This window comes from Poecilia reticulata, linkage group LG1 (genome assembly GCF_000633615.1).
Source record: "Poecilia reticulata strain Guanapo linkage group LG1, Guppy_female_1.0+MT, whole genome shotgun sequence".
Taxonomy (NCBI): Eukaryota; Metazoa; Chordata; class Actinopteri; order Cyprinodontiformes; family Poeciliidae; genus Poecilia; species Poecilia reticulata.
The window spans coordinates 18,294,882-18,315,519 of record NC_024331.1 but is presented as its reverse complement, the minus strand read 5'-3'; the positions used below and the strand labels follow the sequence as shown (position 1 = coordinate 18,315,519).

Below are 20,638 nucleotides of genomic sequence, written 5' to 3'. Positions count from 1 at the left end.
TCAGTTTAAAAAAAAAAAAAAAAAAAAAACAGCCTCCCACTCCTTCGACAGAAGTGAACCTTAAAATATCATGGTCAGTGGGTTACATGTGCAGGGTAATGAAAAGTATGTACCTTTTTTTGTGGCAAAAAAAAAAAAATTTTATCTTTGTGATAAAGCCGGCTTTTTTCTTATTTTTTATTTTTGCAGAGATTCATGCAGACGTTTGGTTTCCCCTGGTTCTTGGTTCTTAAAAATCTGTAAATCATATTCAGCACACGTAGTGACTGACAGACAGATTCAAACACGCTGCAGCGTGAGAAACAGATAAATCCATATTGTGCCTCCTTGAAAATACCTCTGTTCAGTAGAAGTGTCAAGACATCGTTTCTTTAAAGCGACGTTTCATCTCCATTCCGACGCTTTGAACCTCTTTTGAAGGGGAGCTTGCTGAAAGATGGAGTCGGCTTCGCGTGGCAATGCGTTCCATCTTAGCTGTTCTCTAAGAAATAGGAGCATTTTGTTCAAATGCAAAGCAACAAGACAAAAGCTGTCATTTGGCTTTCACAGGTGTGCCGGTTAGCCCTGCACTATAATGTCAGTAAGTGCTAACATTACGTAAATCCATTACTTAGTCCCAGCACTGTGGCATTTCATAGAGGAGAGAGGTTAGCCACACTGTAGTTATCATAACAGCGTCCCGTGATCTGAACTCTGTGTGATCAGATTGGTTTTAATAGACTCTGGATTACTTGGAGGCAGTCCCTCCAAGCTAAACATCTCTGGGGCTGGAATTAGAGTGCAAGGCTGAGGTGAAAACCATTTTTTCTGGAGAATGTCACAGCTGCAGTGAAAGAGCTTATGTGCTATTATCATACTTTGCCTTAAAAAAAAAGATGACAGAGTAGGAACTTTGAGGTCCTTTGATGCATTTTTTTCCACTGCTCAGTATTAATGGAAAGCGCTAAATTTGAGAAGTTGTTTCTGTCAGGTGCACCAGACAGCCTTTCCTTAGTCCATCTTCCCAATAATCTTTTTTAACATTAGTCCTTTAATTCTAGCTCAAAGCATAAAACCTGCACCCACAGAGGCCTGAAGAAGTGAATTTCTGTTGACGGTTCTTTTAGTTTGATGCATGTTCTCTTGTGAACGTGCAGTTTGCTGTTTTATGGCTACTGTGAAGGCTGCGGTGAAGTGCAACCTCAGTTTTTCCATTTTATTTTACTTTTCACAACAATTTCTGGGTGAAAATATGTTTCTATCTTGATCAGTTTAGAACTGGGGTATCACCAAGAACTAAATTAATTAACTCTAATTAAATAGAGTCCATCTGTGAGCAATTTAGCTGCTTGGTCACAGCCTTCGATGTTTATTGGAGAACATTAGAGAACAAGAGTGTTTTAATAAGATAAGGAGAGATGAGGGAGAAAGTTGTGGAGACTTAAAGAAGGGTTAGAATATAAAGCAACATCCTAAACATTGAACATCCCACAGATCTCTGTTCAGTCCATCATCTGAAAATAAAGAGTACGGCTCAAGTGGAAACCTATGAAGTTACAACCATCCACCTAAATGGACAGAGGAGAGCATTAGTCAAAGAAGCAGCCAAGAGGTCCATTGTAACTCAGAAATCAGTTCACTGGACAGTTGTTATTCATGCACTCCACTGGTTGTTTTCAAGAAGAGTGGGAGGTAGAAACCCATTGTTGATAAAAAGCCATATGACGATAAAAAGCTCGTCGAAAGGGACTCAAAAAATATGTGGAAAAATTTTAACATGCACACAAAAATACTGTGTTGGCCGAACACTAACAACAAGCATCACCAGACCTAAATCCAAATGAGAAACTGTGATAAAGATCAAAAACAGTAATATACTGCAACACTCTTGATCCTCTCTGAGTTTGAGTTATATGCAGGGAGAACGTGCAAAAACCTAGACGTGAAAGGTTTTGAATCAGCGAGTGAACACAAATGCAGGCAGCACTTTTTACATTTGTATTTGCAAATGTAATGAAAACATTGCAATTTCTTTCACAAGGACGCACTGTGCTGATCTGTCAGGCAAAATCCCAGTTAAACATGTCGGGGGTTCAATAAGTGTGAAAATCCTCTGCAAGACATTTGCGACAGAAAACATGAATTCTTCCCTAAAATATTCTAATACTAGTCACTAATTTGTCCCTGGTTTACGGTTTCGTGATTGTAGGATTAGTTTACTTTATGCAACTTCAAGAGGTCACAGTTATTGTTGATCTGCTAAAAAGCAGAAACTGCATGCACTCAGCAACAATGACTTCTGGAACAATAGTTTGTCTCAACAATGTCAACCTTGATGAAATATTAATTGATAGGATTTTTCTGCTGCTGGTGGTGCAGCACCAAACGCTGTCGCCATTAAGTTAGAACAGTGAGTTCTACCTTAATGGCTGGCTGACTTTTCCATATGGAGCTTGTGTTGTTTTTCCTTCTGCTGACCTATAAGGCACTACAGGAGGAAGCTCCTCTGTATTTATCTAACCTGCAGCCACCTTATGTGCTCCCCAGGCCCCAAATATCATGTTTTATCATCTGCTTTTAGCGCCGTCTCCAGATCTAGACAGGAGAGACTGGACCTTTGCAGTCAGAAACACAAAAATCTAACCTGGAAAATCTATTTGTCTTTGTTGCTTTTTATTCACATTGAAAGCAGATATTTCTAGTGTGTTTTCGTTTTCTATTTTACTGCTGTACTGCTTTTTGCAAACTTTATTTACTTTAAGGTTTTGTCTTTTACTGTCTTTGCTATAAACTGCTGTAGTCCATCTACTGTTAATACTTTTTGTACACATTTTTTATGTGTAACCTTTTGCTACAGCCATTCAAATATCAAAATGTGCGCCTGTTTCAGGACATATACAGTTGTGACTTCTACTTTTTATAAATGTTTTTAAGCTTTTTTCCCACATTGAATTGAATGTGACAAGCTTTCAAATCGTTCAAGCTCCTAGTGCTTTATAAAGGCTCAATATTTCCCCTTACTTTCAGCTAGAAATGCCATTCAAACTTTAACTGGGTCACATTGAGACATTACCAAATGTTTCAGGTTTCTAATCTCTTTTACTGATTTAAAAAAAAAATCACAAGTCAATGTCATATGATTGTTATTTCATTTTATTTTATTAAATACGGCTAATCCCCAACTACAGCTGCTCAGCTGAACTTCTACTTTCTTCAGTTTTCATTAACAAAGTCTTCCATATGCTATGTTAGGAGAACATTAAAGCTAAAGCGACTAAATCAGCCAGCATAGCATTTATGACGCCTCTGACGCTGGATCTCTGTTTCTGGAAGTGATGTAACACCAAATTGAGCTTGTTCTAAAGTTGTAAAGTTGTGTGATTCACTATTAAGGTCTTAAGTGCAGTGTGTAAACATAGTCTATTATTGAAAAACTGTAGTGAGGATTATTTGTATGATCTCTGTTGGGCCATGTTTCTCAATTCCATCCTCAGGTACCACTGGTTTAAATGGTTGCATGAGCTGGTCTGCGTGCCAGACGCTTGGTGTGTGGCAGAAGCGGGAACAACTAAAATATGTTTTAGTCCCTGAGGACCAGAATTAAGAAACAATGTGATGGGGTTATTCCCACTGGCAGTGGTGTAATTATTTTATGGAGACTTCATGTCACTTTAAGTCAAAACTTCTCCTCCTTATTGTGAGCAGTTTTCCTTTTGGAGGCTCTAAAAACTTGTAGATAAAACTGATGAATAGACAAATAAATAAAAAAATAACAAAATTAATTACTTTTACGCAATATAATTGGAAAATTAATATCTATATATATCTCCTGTTTACAAATCTGTTTATCTATATTATATATACAGATATATGTGTTTATAGATAGATAGATATATCTGAACGTATATATAGTACTTGCTCACAGGTTGAGTCCAGGAATGTGTTTGTTTTGTACTTTTGGATTGAATTGATTTAACACAGAATAATGCAGTCTGCCTGAGCAGAGAATGACAGGAGCCATTCAGTTTAAAAAAAAAAAAAAAGAAGCAAAGGGTCTGTGTCCTGCTGGTTCATGTGTGATTACACGGCTGAATGCAGCACCGGCGCTATCCGCGGTCCTGAACCTCCAGCCGGTGCAAGAGGTCTGCTGCAGAGAGCCGCATCCTATGAAAGAGTATCGACTTTTTGTAATAGGAAGTGTGACCACGGAGTGCACCTGGCAACAGATGCTAAATAGAAAGGAAAAAACTGCTTTGGGGGGGTTGAAATGTCATGTGAACAGTTGGGTTCAACCACTGAACACCTCAGGGGTGTTATCGACTCCCTTCCATGCTTTTAAAGGCCAAGGGTTCATTCAGACTGGCTCTGCAGCCACTCTCCCTGATCGCGAAGGCCACCACAATTTCCAGCAGCACCTTGAGGGGGAAATGAATTGGAGAAAATAAATTTAGGCAGTGGACTGTCTGAAGTGGGAGAGTGCTGAGATGCATCTAGGAACTGAAGTCTGACAGATTGTAGGAATAAAGACAGAGGAGAGAAACTGTGAATTGGACTAAAGGTGATTCTGAAATGTGTATTTGGTGCCAACATGTTTTTTTTTTTCTTTCTTTCTTATGCTTACAAACACCCTAGAATATAATTATAGCTTCGGGTTTTCTTGTGAAGTTGGTCTTTTTATCTGTTTATTTTATTAATCTATCTCACTCCATTTACTCCCTTCAGCTTTAATTTAACTGAAGATCTCATTGAACTCTGATTTTTTTAAAGTGTAAAGTCTTTTATGGTAAAAATGACCCTGGCAGCCATGCATGTAGATCAGGGTTGAGCAACATATTTTCCTCAAAAACATTTTAAGTATTGATATGACTGTTTATGATTTAACAGCCATTCTGCTCCTTTACAAAAAGGAGCAGAATGGCTCCTTTTTGTAAAGGAGCCATTCTGCTAGGCTTTCACTAGTGCCTAGTGAAGGCACTAGGGGTCTATAGTACCTTCAGTACAGAGTGAAAGATAACGCATTTAACTTGATTGTGCTTTAAAACGGGCCTGGAAAATAATACTGCCCCATTAACATTGTCCCTTTTTCTTCCTTTCAGAGCCACATCCTGAAAAACCAACTGATTCAATCAAACGTGCAGAACAGAGAACATTTACTATCATGTATAAAATCCTTAAAGCAATTAAACTGTTGCTCAGTGTCTCTACATGTGGGACAGACATTTACCACAGCCCAGGACATTGAGTCAAATACTCGAGGAAAACTTGAAAGAGGCTACCTGAGGCAGAGCTTCACCTTACGCCAGACAGCACTGACATTTGACTGAAAATGTGTGGCAGGATGGGAGAAAGTTAAAGGGCTATGAATACTTCTACAAGGCACCGAACACAATGTTTTGAGATTTTCTGAGTTGGTTTATTTTATATTTTAAGACATCTGAAGGTATGAGTTTAAACATTCCGCTTGTTTCCTCTGCAGATTCCTCAGTAAAATTACTTATGTATCTATTCATTGTGCGGTATCCATATTTCTAAAACTACAGGCAATATCAGGCAAACCCAACTGCAGAGATTCTCTCCATATTGCTTGCCATAACATTTCTGACAGTCCAGATAAAGACGATCCATGTCTCACACCCAGTGGCTTTAGTTTGCCCTTGTATGTGCTATGTTTATGACATGTAAAATAATAGTCAGCTCAGTGGCGTCATGGTTCAGTTGTAGTGAGACTTTTAATCTCGCTTTTCTATTCTTGCCGTCCTTTTGCAACCTGGCAACTGTTTTTGTGAACTGAAGGCTGGATGCTGAGTCATTTCAGAACTGTAAAAAATACAACTTGGAGGCTAATCTTTACACTATAATCCCCATCCGTCTCCTCAGTAATGATTAGATGCCTTTGAGCAATCAGCACTAAAATACTATGATGCGCTTATGGGGGCTGACATCTACCTGGACCCCATTAATGTTTTATTGGGATTTTGTGTGACATACTTCTGAGGTGGGAGGAAAGGGATCCATGAGCCAGTGGGACAAGCATTCGTACGCAGCCGATACTATGTAGAAGCATCTTTTTGCTGCCATCAAAGCAGCATATCTCTACCAGAATTTTCACGTTTAGATTATTATCTGACCTTTGACCTTTCCACTGTAGCTCTGGCTATATATGTTTAGAGTTGTTGTCCTCATTGAAGGTGAAGCCTACTGCTATTCTCACGTTGTTTTTTCTTTTTTTTTTAAGCAACTAACAGGCATTCTTTCATGTGTAATCACCTCCACCATTTTTCCATCAACACTGACCAGGTTCCCCATCCCAGCAGAAGAAGAGAAGCATCTAGCCACAGCTGTAACGTTTTACTGTGGAGGGGTGGGGGGGCGGATGTGTGTTCAGGAAGATGTCCAGCCTTGGTTTTCTGTCATGAACAGGTTTTTGAATGTTCAGTTTTCATCTTGTCTGATCAGAGCACCTTCTTGCGCGTTTGATGTGTTCCCTTCTAGGTCCTCCAGCAAGTTTTCTGTACCAATGGCTTTTTTCTTGCAATTCTTACAAATGTCCAGATTCAAAGAGTGCACAATATATATATATATATATATATATATATTATTTTGTCTTCTCCTCTTTAAACTATAAATTAACCTGACAAAGTCCCATTGAGATTCAAGTTTCTTTCAGAAAGATGGCCTGGCCAAGAGGTCCACAACACACACCATAGTAATTTAAGATCAAAACAGAAAAATTAAACAGATAATAATTCAAATAATGTATTGACATCACAGTAATATTTAAAGGGTTCTGCTCAATGGATTCATGTCATCTAAAAGTTAAGATAAACTTTTCAAGCTAGATAAAAAGCAATCCTGACAAAGACAAAAAAAAAAGCCCTGAAAGAGGCTATGAAAGACTGGAGCAGAGGTTTCCCTTCAAACTGTATTCAAATAACTGAGAATTCGGCGCGTAAATTCTCAGCAGACTCGACCATGACATGAGATTCTTGTCTGCTTCTTCAAATCGTGGTTGTTTTGCAGCTGTGCCCCACTCTTTTCTACCTTCTTACAGAGAGCTCTGTGAGATCTTCAAAGCTCGGTTTATCATTGACCTGCCTTGAATTTCTCCAGAACGTTGTCTCTTACCTCTTTGCTGCGATCCTTAATCTTTATGATGTTTCTTCGCTGATGTTCTCTAACAAACCTTTGAGGCCTTCGCAGAACAACTGAACTCGTACAGAGAACACATTACAAGCAAGTGGACTCTACTGAGCAGATGACGACTGAGAGGTAATGTTATCTAAGTGTAAAAGAGTGAAGAGACGTTCGCTTTAAATAACCTGCTTTTTAGAATGATATTCTGAGGTATTTCATTGCCTCAGATGCTGTAACAAGGCAAATAGTGGTCGTTTATTAGAGAAGACTCGTCTTTTCTGTGGAGAGAAACACCAACAGTGGCCGCCACTTGTTGCAACGTCAGACTCCATCTCTATCCTATCTCCCCGTACAGCAGGAGGAGGGAGGGAGAAGTGGGGGACTCCGTCACATCCTCTGTCCACATATGGGCATGAAGTTTACACGCAGCGGGGAATCCTCTCACTGGAGCCGATGAATGGGGAGGAGGGTCCGAGGGAGCTGCCAAAGTGTATATAAGGAGAGAAAGGGGAAGTCGCTGATGTGAAACCTACAGCAAGCAAATACCGAGGACCGGAGACGAAACGGAATACCTTTTAATTGAATTTCTTTTTTATTCTCACTGCTTTGGATCATTTGTTTTGAAAGCCATTTAAAAGGTGGGTGGACATAAAACGGTGATCTACATTATTTGTTCCCCCCCTTCCTCTTCTTTTTGTTATTTTTTCCACCCTTTTTTTATTCCCTGGGAGAGACGGACTTCTCAAGTGCATCATTATGTTGAACAATATGGATTTGAACGCGAAAGATTCTTTTTATCCTCAATTTGAGAATTGCAACAGTTCTTCCCTGGGAATGGAAAACAGCGTGCGGAAAGACGGTAACCAGGAGGTGTTCGTCGATGCAGAACGGGGGGTACCTGCCCAGTTTGGCCACGGTGAGTTGCTGGTTCATAAACCCCTCTGTGCATGGCGGTAAATATGTAGATAGTGAGTATTTTCAGAGAGGAGTGAGACTTTTGTCTAGTCGGGATTTATAATGAGACATAAACAGGTTTATATAAGACGCGTTTTTTTAATTTTTTTATTTATAAGTTCTCTCTTCTTTTTTTTCTGTTTCAACAGAAGGAACCCCTGCAACCCTAAAAACTGAGGCTTCCAACTCGGAGTACGCTTTCAACCACTGCGAGTGCCCAAAAGACGCATACACCCCCTCCTCCTCCTCCTCCTCCTCGCTCGCCTACTCCGGCAGCTTCTATGTTGAGGCATCTCAGGGAGCGCCCTGCAGCACCGAAACACTCCTCAACATGATCACCGAGATCGTGGGCATATCCACGCTGCCGCTCTCAGAGGCGCAACAGAACGGCAACTGCAGCCGGGGGACCTACCCCTCGCCCGGGCCGCCGGAAAGCAGCTCCGGCGGCTTCGGGGACTCGAAGAGGCAGCCGTACACCTGTTCTGGACCCGATCCAGACCAAACCCCGCAAGACAGCCAGGCCCACCAAGACCCGTCCACCTCCCAGTTCGGCTTTCAGAAGAAGCCAGAACCAAAGTCGGAAGCCGCGTCCTTCCCCGTTGTGGTTAAGAATGAGTTTGAAAGCAGCTGCTATGAGTGGGGGAGCTTTAACAATAAGTCTGACTGTTTGGAGACCACTTTCCACACAGAAACATTCCCCATGTCCAATGACTTCCCGCCTGACCAGCAAATGGACGTCAAGGACCTCTTGGAGACCTTTCCCCCAATTTGCCCCAATCCAGACATGGAGTTTAAAGTGGAGGGGGGCATCAAGCAGGAGCCCTGTTTCTCTGACACCTGTTCTCAGAGTTACTCCAGCCCCCTTTACAATAATTACCTTCCACCTCCACCAACCATGGGCCTGAAGCCCTTCCCAGAGCCTCCACAGCCATCAAACCAGTGCGACCCTCTCTACACATCTCCAGCCTTACCCAGCACCATAGACTCCATCCTGTACTCCTCCCTGCTGCCGGACTCGTTCCCGCAAACTTACACCAATCGCACGGCGAAGCCCCCCGGCAGCAGGGCGAGGAAGAGCCCCGCGGCCTCCTCCAACGGCCCGGCCAAGGAGAAGCCCTTCACCTGCCCCATGGAGAGCTGTGACCGGCGCTTCTCCCGCTCCGACGAGCTCAACCGGCACATCCGCATCCACACCGGCCACAAGCCATTCCAGTGCCGCATTTGTCTGCGCAGCTTTAGCCGGAGCGATCACCTCACGACCCACACCAGGACTCACACCGGGGAGAAACCCTTTTCCTGCGACGTGTGCGGCAAGAGGTTCGCCCGCAGCGACGAGAGGAAGCGGCACGGACGCGTTCACCTGAAGCAGAAGGAGAAAATGGAAATAAAGCCGCAGGTGACCGCCGGGGCATGGCCGTTCAGTCTTCCTGAGGGGATATGAAAGTTGCGCCCCCCCACCCCCAACCCCCTTGCTTTTTTTTTTCTTCTTCTTTTTCTTCGGGGGGGAATAAGATGTTGAAAGAAGATGCCAGCCTGAGTCGGTTTTGCTTTGCAAATCAGTCTGTAACCTCAGAGGTTGCTTTTTTAAAAAAGAGGAGCAGAGAGGAGGAAAAGAGCCTTACAGTATGTTGCTGCTGACTTTCTGCAGCCAAGCCAAAGCTGCACAGGTCGGCTAGCAGACCAACAGAGACTTGTTGCTTCAACTTTCAGAGGTGCCAAAGCCTCTGTGCTCTGCACTGCATGACTGGCCTGTTTCAGCACCTCTTGAATCTGGACAGCTCCAGCCTCCATTTGCCTCAGAGCCATGGTTGGATTGCACTTAACAGATTATACATGATGACTATCTCCATTTACAGATTCCTTATTTTCTGCTTTTAGCATTCGTAGAGCAATGATTTTAACCTATGTTTTCTTCAAAAACAAAATGCATGTTTGTTTCAATGTTTTCTTTCCCTTGACTGGAATATCAGCCACTCTCAGCCCCTCACATATCGCAGTAAAGTGAAGGGTTCTTTTTTTGTTTTTGTTATTATTGTTTTTACATGAATGTATGGTTTTGACCATGAAGCTGTTCATCTTTGATCAGTTTAGTGTTTTTAACTTATTCTTATCATTTTACCGTCAATGTTTCTTTTGTCACTGGTCTTTGTGTTGTGTTACAATTGTTTGGATTATTACAGTTGTGAAAGATATATCATAAATGGGAAATAAATATATTTGTATCACTGTACCTCTTTGTATTTTTATAGATTAAGTGTATATTTGACAATTAATCCTAAGGTGAAATGTATTCTCAATCATAAATAATGTCTTGATAATATTTTTTTCCTTTTTTTTTTGAGGGCTATTATTTAGTAACAACATTTTAAATGTTACAATTTGATATGAGAAAAACCCTTTTCACACATCATTCGTTTATTGGTAAGATAGAGAGCGTTGTCTCACTGAATTGTTGATCTTGATTTCAAATGCGGATATGTACTCCAGTAAATTAGGCGTGTTTACAGTTTGTACAGAATTACGTTCAGGCAGGCTAGAAGTTCCTAGCAAACCACATAAACATTGCTTTTGAGTAATCCGGTAGCACACATTGCTGCGAGTCTTTGTTAGACTATAGAGTAAAGGGTTTTTGACTTCTGGTATCTTTTGCTGAAGGTACTGTTTTGCTGAAATGTTCACTTTAGCAAAAAAAAAAAAAAGGAGGGGGAAAAAACACATACAATAAAAATGTTGAAGCGTTTGTTTGGTGAAAGTGTCACCAACAGGTTATTGCAAAAACAAGTAATTTAACTCGCCTTAAGTTATATTAACTGTTCAAGAAAAGATTTTGTACATAGATGATTTCTACAATATATTACATTAATATTGATGTTGTTATTTTTATTAAAAGTTTATGAATAAAATAAAAAATAAAAAATTCTGGAAGCTTTGAGTTTCTTGTGTGTATGCCTTGAAAGAAGCAAAACAAAAGCTTGCAAACAGTTACCTGTTATCACTTCACTCCAATCCGTGCCACGCCGCTCAGAGACCCCCCTGTTCGAGCTCCATGCATGAGTGTGTCACTCCCCCAAAATACACACTGGAACAGGCCACCTGTGGCTCCTCACTGCCGGCCCAACGTTAGACATCACTACTCCTCTCTGTGACTCACAGAGAGCGAGGACGTATTTCACGTGAATTCATTTTCATTTCTCAAAGATTCTCTTCTTGGTGTAACACCGTGATAGCCTCTGTGATTTTGTTAATCAGGTCGTTTTCCTGCCCTGTCAGGGAAACGATCTGAAGCTCCCGCTCGATTCATTTCCTTGTCTCATCCTGTCAAAACTGCACTTGGATTCCTGTAAATGCAGGTAACAATATATGTGCTTTGGTCTCTCCTGGAGCTTAAAAGCTGAGTGAAAATTAAGAAGAAAAAAAAAATAGCACCGTGGGCTTTTATTTGATGTATTTAAGCTACAAGGCCTTGCATACGTTTTCAATTTTACTATATTACAACCACAAACCTTACTGTATTTAATCCAGAGTTGTATGTGATAGGCTAACACAAAGTAGTGCATCATTATAAAAATGAAGGAAATTGATACATTAAAATCTCAAAAGTGTGGCAGTAACCTTTACTCTGATACCCGGGGATAAAATCTGATTTACCCATTCAACTGCAACTCCAGCAAGAAATGGCCGTCCACCGAAACTGACAGCCTGGCCAAGAGTAGAGCTGAAGCCAACCCTCCAAACATTGAACATCCATGCATGTCTTTGTAAAAATTATTTCAGACTGGCCAGTTCAGGTCATTAATGAGACATTTTAGCTCAAAGATTCTGTCCAAATTTAAACTCAAGAAAAGTGTCGCAAGTCTAGTTTGGCTGGCCTATTTCATGAACCCCAATCACTTTTCAGCTGTTCGGATATCAGAGTACATTGTCACATTTTCATTTTTTGAAAACAAGTTTAGGTTCTGTTGACAGATTGTATTTTAGTGCAAAAAAAAAAAAAGATTTTTTTTTAGACTTGACATAAGAATGGATGGAGTAAAGTACAGGACAGTCATGGAAGAAAACCCGTTAGAGGCTGCAAAATACTTAGGACATTAAGGTTAGCCTTGTAGTAAAACAATGTCCCCAAGCAAAATGCCAGATCTAAAACAGTACAGTCTAAATCAAAGCATATGTTTGTCTTACACACTGGTCAAGTTAAAGTTAACATCTTACTACACATGAAAGCTTATGCTCACAGACTCTATGTGCAGCTTGCAAAAAATTTTTTTAGAAACAATTTGAAAAACTGTGTGTACACGTCCAATACTTTATTTAAATAATACAGGGAAATTTTGTGTCTGAAGAGCCACACACTGAACTTTGTGTCTATTAAGGGCAGTTAAAAGGAGGTAAAGTTTAAAGTTAAAGCTATGGGAATGCTTTTGCAAGGCACTGTATGTGTTTCAGCACACAGTTCTATTGTAAAGTGTACCTGCAGGAGATTTTAGGGCAATTATTTGAAGGGGCTTCTGTTTTGTTTTGCATCTTTTTGTCGTTTTTCTTTTACGATGCCAAGACCTTCCAATCTGTCCCTGCAGCTCATGCAGGCATGTATAAGAGGGTCTCCACGGCGGTACGTAGGACATGCATGTGTCCGTGACGCAGTCGGCTGGCAGAACACTACACTGCTTGCCCACGTCAGTGCGTAAGTGCCTGAGCTGTCTGTAGCTGACAAACATACTGTACCAGTGTGAAAATGCAAGCTGCCACATGGAGCACTGTGAATAGTATGTACCCATCTTCTGCTGTCTATCATTCATCATCTCCTACAATAGCACAGAGCCCAACCGGCATCAACAGGCGCTGCCTTTATCTGTGTTATTTTAGTGGCAAACATTTCCCAGTGATGGAGCAGATGAGATTTTGAATTGCAGCGATGTGCAGTCACAGTGACCATTATCTGCACACTTGAAGACTGAAGAGGCATTGAACTCTGGCTACTGATGGAATTTCTGCAATTGTACATTTGGTGAGCTCAAATTCACATTTGCATACAGTAAATGGTCCTTGATGTATCTGCGGCACGGCAGTATATGTTTACCCTGTTTTAACAAAAGCCCCTGATAGAGACAAAAGACATAAATCATTTCCTTTCAGCAGAGTGACATTTATGGCTTTTGCTCCTGTAGATATGCAAAATACCTGAGGCCATTAAGTAATTTTGCAGGAGCGCTGAGAACCAGGCTCTCTAAGAAAGTGGATCGCTGCGAACGGTGGCATATGAAGTCCATTAAATCCTTTGCCAAGGCATTACTAATGCTAAGATGTTAACATTAGAGATGTTGCAACAGGGTGTTTATCCGAGGTAGTCTGTCTGTCTGAATCATATGTTTCACAGGCAACAAGGGAGAAACAGATGAACAGATGTAATTTCACTTCTGTACTGCCTGATCCACAGAAATCGTTTGATATTGGATTGCTTTTGAATTAGTCAACTGGCCTTTTTATCTACTGCACCACTTTCCCTCAGGATTATTATTTTTTTTTAAATTCATAAACACGACAGAGAAGGATTACATGGACCTGATAGCAGAGGATAAGTGTCACTACAAAGTGATGGGTGCTTGCATGTTATGTTTGCTTCATTTATTTCTTAAATTATTAAAAATTCAGCCACGTCTTTATGTTTTGCTTTATACACATTTGGAAAACTAACCCATAAAAATAGAGAGGATATAAATATTGTAAATATGTGTTCATTTGAATGGACACTGGAAATTTGATCTTCAGGGATTTTGTGATTAGCAGGCTCTCTGGCTGAATATAAAAATAAATATCAATGATAGCACAGTTTGACACTTGTAGATGCATCTCAGTCAATTAGAATATCATCCAAAAGTTTATTATTCCTAATTTAATTAAAATCGTGACATTTATACGTCATACTGGATTTTTACACACAAGATGATTCACGCGGCTAACATCTAAAGAAAACCTGAATATATATGCTAATAAATGATGCTAATAAAATGTGATTTCTAATAAAGAAAAGGTTAGATTAAGGAATTATGGGTAAAACTGCTACAGGCAGTAAAACTCTCCATAAGAAGTGTGAGCCACACATTTCTGAAGAAGTGAGCTGCTTAGTTCTGTATCCATGTATTTTAATGGAGAATTGAGAGGAAGAAACAAACATAGTGTGAACTTCAGATGAAGTCAAATCTTAAAGAGTCACCACACAGACATTTCCAAGACATGATATGAAGCTGTTCTCCCCTTCCCTCCCCCCTTGTGTTAAGCCACTGCTGAATCAGAACGTTTTAGGTTCTTACATGGGCCAAGAAAAAAAAAAAAGGACTGGTCTTTTGCTCAGTGGTTCTGAGTCAACTTTTTTCCAAATGAAAGCAAATTTAGCATTTGGAGTCAGGAAGCATAGTGGAGAGACCCATACATCAAGTTATTGGAGCTCTGGTGGGAAGCTCTGATGATTTGGGGGTGACATGACATTGGTTGGTGATCCTCCACTGTGTTCTTTCATGTCTAAAGTCAGCGGAGGAAACTAGAAAATGTTTGCTCACTTCATGCATCCTCTTGCAGAGAACCTTTATGGAGATGTTGTTTTCATTTTCACCAGAACTTGGCACCTGCCCACGCTGCCAAAGGTACAAAAATCTGCTGCAACAAACAACCATGATATCACTGTGCTTAATTGATTGGCCAGCAAGCTGACCTGACCTGAGCGCCATGGAGAATCTATAGTTCACTGGCGAGAGGAAGATAAGACACAACAGATCCAACAACAAAGATGAGCTGAAAGCTGCTATTTATGCAACCTAGACTTCCTTAACACCTCGATCAGCAGAGCCACAGACCGACTGCTTTCATGCCACACCAAACGTATGCATTATTCTGTGGAAGTGATCAAATATTGAGTACATAAACATTACAGCTCATCAATTGCTGTCCATAAGCACAAAAATAAAGACGTGGAATATATTACTGTGTGTTTGTGTGTGTAATGAATCTGAATAATATATTAGCTTCCATTTTTGAACTGAATTACTGAAATAAGCAACCTCTTCGGTGGTATCCTGACTTATTGAAATGCACCTGTAACTCATATTGTTCTCCTTGGAGTCCGTCCATAACTGTTCTGCCTTAAAACCTCTGAAGTCTACTTTAGGAATGATAAGTGCATCTTCAGCTGTCGGTGAAGCATCCCTTTTATGCATGCTTGAACTCCAAACAATTCTACCTCTACAACAATAATCCAATAATGACTTTTTTCAGAATGTTTGAAAATGAATTTATTTGCTTATGCGGAAAGATCATAGGCAGTCTTAACGGCTTGAGCTTCAGATATCAGGTCACCTCAAGCACCTATTAATAATCACAGTCCTACTTGAGACAGTCTATATGGCTGCACAGTCTCATTCTCGTGCTGGATTGATCCATTGTAGGGGTAATCACCGCATAATTTTATGCGCACCTTTGAAATGTGCACCCGGGCACGTCATGGTCCTTGGGGTGGGCTCGGTAATCAAGGTGCATAATCGCATGGCAGTAATGGCAATCAGGCTTTAGCAGATTAATTCCTTGGATCATGCATCAACCCGTTGGTCCGGTATCTGATCATGAAGAAGGGTGTAGGTGGTCTGGAGAGCGCAGGTGATTAAAAAAGAAGAGAACCAGAACGTCGAGAAGGTGCTCGTTATGCAAACATTTTAAAGTGCCTAATTCTTTCTTTTTGTTCTCGCTCCCAAATTCTTCATTTGTATTACCGATCAGGCAAAGCATGAACCTGAGAGTAACTTTCTCCTCTTTCCTTCAGAAATTAGAATTCAACTCTGAGGTCAAGGAGTCCATGCAGCCCTTTCTTTCTTTGTGTACTAGAGCTGTCTGTATGACGCAGCTAAGGTAAACACTAAACTATGAATATGCCCCAGCTTAATGAGCACCTTCATTGCCGTCTAGTTAGGAAAATTCATAGCTGCCCTTGAAACATTGTAGATTTGATTCCTGGCCATACTGCCACAGCAGAGTTATGCAGCTGAATGCAGACAATCTGCAGGATCCTAGATGAACAGGGTGAACAGCCGTTTTAGTGCAACAAAACACCGTTCACAATGTTTGTGAAAACAGTGTGTGTCGACTTATGGATTTTTTTCTGTTGTTGCATTTTTGGCGCATGTAAGTATTTCAGATTATTAAAGGCGCATACAATCGGACAATGTGACCTGAGTTAGTATCATTATTGTTCAGTGATTATTCCCCCTATCAAAGGAAACAGTTTACCGAAAAGTGAACATTTCCAGGAGTGCCTCACCTAACCAAATTACTCTGAGAAGACATCAAATAATCATCCAGGAGGTGATTAAAAAAAAACAAAAACATCAAAAGCACCACAGAACCCACTGGCTTTATCTAAGCCATTGTTTATGATTTCACAATAAGAAAAAATTGGACTCCAGGAACACGTCTTGCAGTAGATAGTCGTCTGAAAAGCCTCTGTTGACGTTTTTTCAGAGGTTCTCACCAGAGAGTCAAGCTAGCACCTTACCAGAGTGGGGCCCAAAAAGAAAATGAGATTTCTACCATTTTAACTGACCTCAAAAATAGCACAGCACCCACTAACAGGTGTCATGGTGAAGAGATAATCAGTGTTATTCACTTCTCCTGTCAGCAGACATAATGTTATGTCTGATTTGAGCATATGGAAGTCTATGATCACCTAAACTGAATAAATGGTTGGTCTGCAGTATCTTGCAAAAATGTCTTTTATGTGCATCACATATTGTACAGTGGAACATGTAAAGCACAACAAAGAAGATTAAATTGTGTTTCTGAAAAGTAATGTAGTGTAAAAAAAATAGTAAAACTGTATTTGTACATATAATTAAAAAATAAAAATTATACTAAACAATTTTCAATGACAGTTTCTGTATTTAGTTGCACTTAATGTGTCCTGATTACATTTTGGTCCCTATGACCAATCAGAGCAATCTAAGCATAGGTGTTTGTTAATACTTTACTCTGTTTTGATCTTACACATTGATAATTTGATTTGCACGTCTTCTGGGGACGAAGACGTGTGCAAATAAAGTTTTGCTTTAAATGTTGTAAAATGTATGTTGGGTAGTGTTCCAGCTCTGCTCTCTCCTACAACAAGCGCTCTATGTGGATTTCTGCGGGAAGCAGCATGGCGGGTCACCTGAGAGGTTGTGCTATGTGGGTTGCAGGTGGCTGTACACTGTGGGCTACTTTGGCCCACTCTGGGCAATGATTCTGCAGGGGCCACTGATTTGCTTAATGTGTTGTTGCTTTTACAGAGGTTGTTGTCTGGGTGCAGTTGCAGTCAGGTAGGGTTTTTTGGGGGGTGGTTATTAGAAAGATGCTGGCTGGATCAATTGTCTTGCTCATTCCTGGCATGCATCTTCATGTCATCCATGTAGAGTTGACGGCAAATGATTTCTTCACTCTGAAAACTGTATCTGTGTCTTTGTGATGACCTAAAAGGGACCTTGGAGAACAGCAACATAACAAAACATAAACTTAGTTTGTGCGTCTGCTTTGCAGCTTTCCTTGAAATGGCCTCCACGTTTCCTTTGAGATCCTGGTAAAGGTCATCAGAGTAGCATTGTGCAGTTCCACGTACTCAAGGATTGCGAGGAAATGAAAAACGTATAGTTTCTCGACCTATGTGTGTGCTCACATTAACTGTTAGGTGACCTAACAGAAGCTTAGATGTTATGCAGAGGAATGTTATTTGTCAGCAAGGAGATATTTGCCAGTTTTCAGGGGTCTTTCAAGACAAGAACTGTTATGCTCGATTGTGCTTCTGGGTGTTGATGGACCAAAGGCAGTTTCTTTTGTAAGTAAATGTGAGTCAAATCAGAGCCTGGAGAGATTCAACTCATAATTCGCATGATTTTCTTGAACAGCTGCCATTGTGACATATGCAGGCTGTTGTTCTGTTCTCTTATACTTTTAGAGCCATGCGGGGCACCGGGGTCCCCTGAGGCCTGGCTTTCTAAAATGCTTCTTCAGTATTGTTCATTCTCATCTTGAGTGGATCTCCTTGTCTTGATGAACAGGAAGTAGAGCGTAGAAGGAAAAACTGTCAGACAGAAAAGCTGTCTACATGAACAGTCAGGAAGTTATGTCTCTAAGACAGTCAAAACTGAGCACTTACCTGTCAGAGGAGCTGGAAGATACATCATCCTTCAGTCATCTAACACATGTCATGTTTTCAACAAATAGAGCTTTAGGAATCGCTGTCTTGATACAGAAAATATCCTTTGTGGTGTAAAATAGTGTAAAAGGAACATATTGTATGTTTTTGACTGACTACTAAAAATAGTGACTACAGATCAAATTTGAAATAGTTTTTTTTGAGATGCAACAACTAGTTCATTCATTGAGCCAAGCAGCCTTTCATACATAAACAACGTTAAAGGTCAGATTGAATTGCTTTAGCAAACCAGAAGCTCTTAAAATGCTTGAAAACAACAAAGTCAACACAGAACCTTCGACAGACCTTCGGCAACATTTGAAATTATTGGCCAGTTTTCAGGGGTTTTCAGTTTTTTAAGCTAACTTAAAAGCATCATGAGGAAATCTGGCTCATTTGGAAGTAAAACTCACAAATCTCAGAGGTGCTTTAAAACTTTTGCACAGGAACGTTGGGGCAAATCTTGGGTTGTTGACAGAAATAACTTTGACGGAAGTTTGTGCTTGCATGAAAATGTCCACAGTGCTATTACTTGTTGTAAATATCGAGAAATCTGCTGTCAAATTAGCATGCATCTCAAACAAACAAAAAAAAAAAGTCTCGCGTCCACCTACCTATATTATTAGGATTTTATATACTTGCAACTGTTAACCCCTCTTACCATAGAATAAATTACTACTGTATGTGACCGTGCATCCTGTAGGGCTGTGAGTGATTACTTTAGTGCTTTGACATTTGCAACAGCTGTAATGAGGCATGTCTCTGACAGACGTGTCACCACCAGCAGCCTATGTCTCAGCCGCTCAGTTCAACACTGAGTAGGGAGGCACAGTGTGGCCAAACACTGGCATTCTTTCTAGATAATGATGGCTCACCCAGTGGAGAAGCAGCGGGAACGTGTTGAAGTCTCAGACAACTGTGCGCATGTGTATTTTAGAAAGGAAGTGAGTGAGCGAGGCCCATCGAGAGCCTATGTGAAGTTTTTTTAGTGTGTGTGTGTGTGTGTGCGTGTGTATACTTGTGCCTGTCATTGCCAAGATGGAATCAGAGACTGGGAGAGGAGGCTGGCTTGGGACATAAAGACTAGGAGTATAAAAATGAGTGGGCCGAACTCGCTCATACAGTCCACCCTCCTGTCAAGTCAAGCAGGGCGACGATTTGCATGTGCACAGCAGCCCGCAACAGCAGCCCCAGCGCCTATTCTGCATCTAAATTAACCAGGAAAATCAAGCGCCGGCTCTTTGGAGCTCCATGAAATGTATGCAAAATGTAGCTACTTCAGCAGCAGCTTGTTTCCTCCGCCACAACTGTTGTTTCAGTCCCCAGCCGAATTACCACAGCTGTGAAGTGGAGGCATTAGTGAAGATTAACACAGAACTGGCTCATTAGAAAGAAAATCACACACTTTACTGTGCCTTGTAAAAGGATTTGCACACCTGGAACTTTTTTTTTTTTTTTTTCACATTTTGCCACATTGCAACACCAAATTACTGTGTATTTCATTGGGATGCTATGTGATAGAGTGAAACAAATAGAACATACTTGGAAAAAAAAGGAAGTAAGGAGATACGTGGTTTTCAGCAAGCTCTTAAAAATGTGTGTTTAAAGAAGTTCTTTGGAGAAATATTTTCAATTCTTGTCATAGATTCACCATTGGATTTAGGAACGCAAAGAGGTATTCAAATCCATAAATATGCTTAATAAGAGCATTGTAATTCAGTTCTGGCTGTATGGGTCCTGGTCCTATGAGCAGGTAAACCTCAATCCCAGTTTATGAGCAAAGACTATAAACTTGCCGTCCTTTCATATCGACCAGGTTTGTGAAGTACATGGCAAATAGTTGCCTAGCAAAAAGATTTCCCCACCAGAGGGGCAAGTGAAGCTATACACAAATGAATAAAAGACTTTTCAGAATTTTATTTGCAAAAGAAAAACAAAAAATAATCATTTGTGTCATTTTTGCTCCATTTCACAATTATATAATGCCGTATGTTAGTGTAAACGAATTGATGACACTGAATGAAAAAAGGCTCACCTCCGGTGCTCTCCACTGACCCTCCCTTCCTCATTTCCTTAGTGTAATGTCCAGGCCAGTGGTGGGACTGTACTTAAGTACAGTTTTCGTGTATCTGCACTTTACTTAAGTAGATTTAATAATGGGTACTTTCTACTTTTACTCCACTACATTTTACAGTAAGTATCTGTATTTTCTACTTCACTACATTTCTACAAACTGTCTCGTTACTCGTTACATCCAAGTCGCGTTGCTCTTTTTTTTCCCGTTAAAATGTGAAGTTCAGGGTCTTAAGGTGGCGCCGTAAAATCCGAGCAATAACGTGACTTAGTGTCTGTTGTCACCCATCG

At 40.6% G+C, this 20,638-nt stretch overlaps 1 protein-coding gene across 1 annotated transcript; it reads left to right on the top strand.

Moving 5' to 3' along the window:
* Positions 1-7,619: 7,619 nt before the first annotated feature.
* Positions 7,620-10,780, top strand: LOC103466383 (early growth response protein 1-B). The gene is made up of 2 exons (XM_008411903.2): positions 7,620-8,029; positions 8,217-10,780. The coding sequence occupies exons 1-2, from the start codon at positions 7,870-7,872 to the stop codon at positions 9,506-9,508; spliced, it is 1,452 nt and encodes a 483-aa protein (XP_008410125.1). The 5' UTR covers positions 7,620-7,869; the 3' UTR covers positions 9,509-10,780.
* The last annotated feature ends 9,858 nt before the right edge of the window (positions 10,781-20,638 follow it).

Excerpts from the sequence above, each read along its gene's own strand:
- LOC103466383 (XM_008411903.2), top strand. The coding sequence starts at position 7,870 with ATGTTGAACAATATGGATTTGAACGCGAAAGATTCTTTTTATCCTCAA. Across the intron at positions 8,030-8,216 it reads ACCTGCCCAGTTTGGCCACG|AAGGAACCCCTGCAACCCTA; the intron begins GTGAGTTGCTGG and ends CTGTTTCAACAG.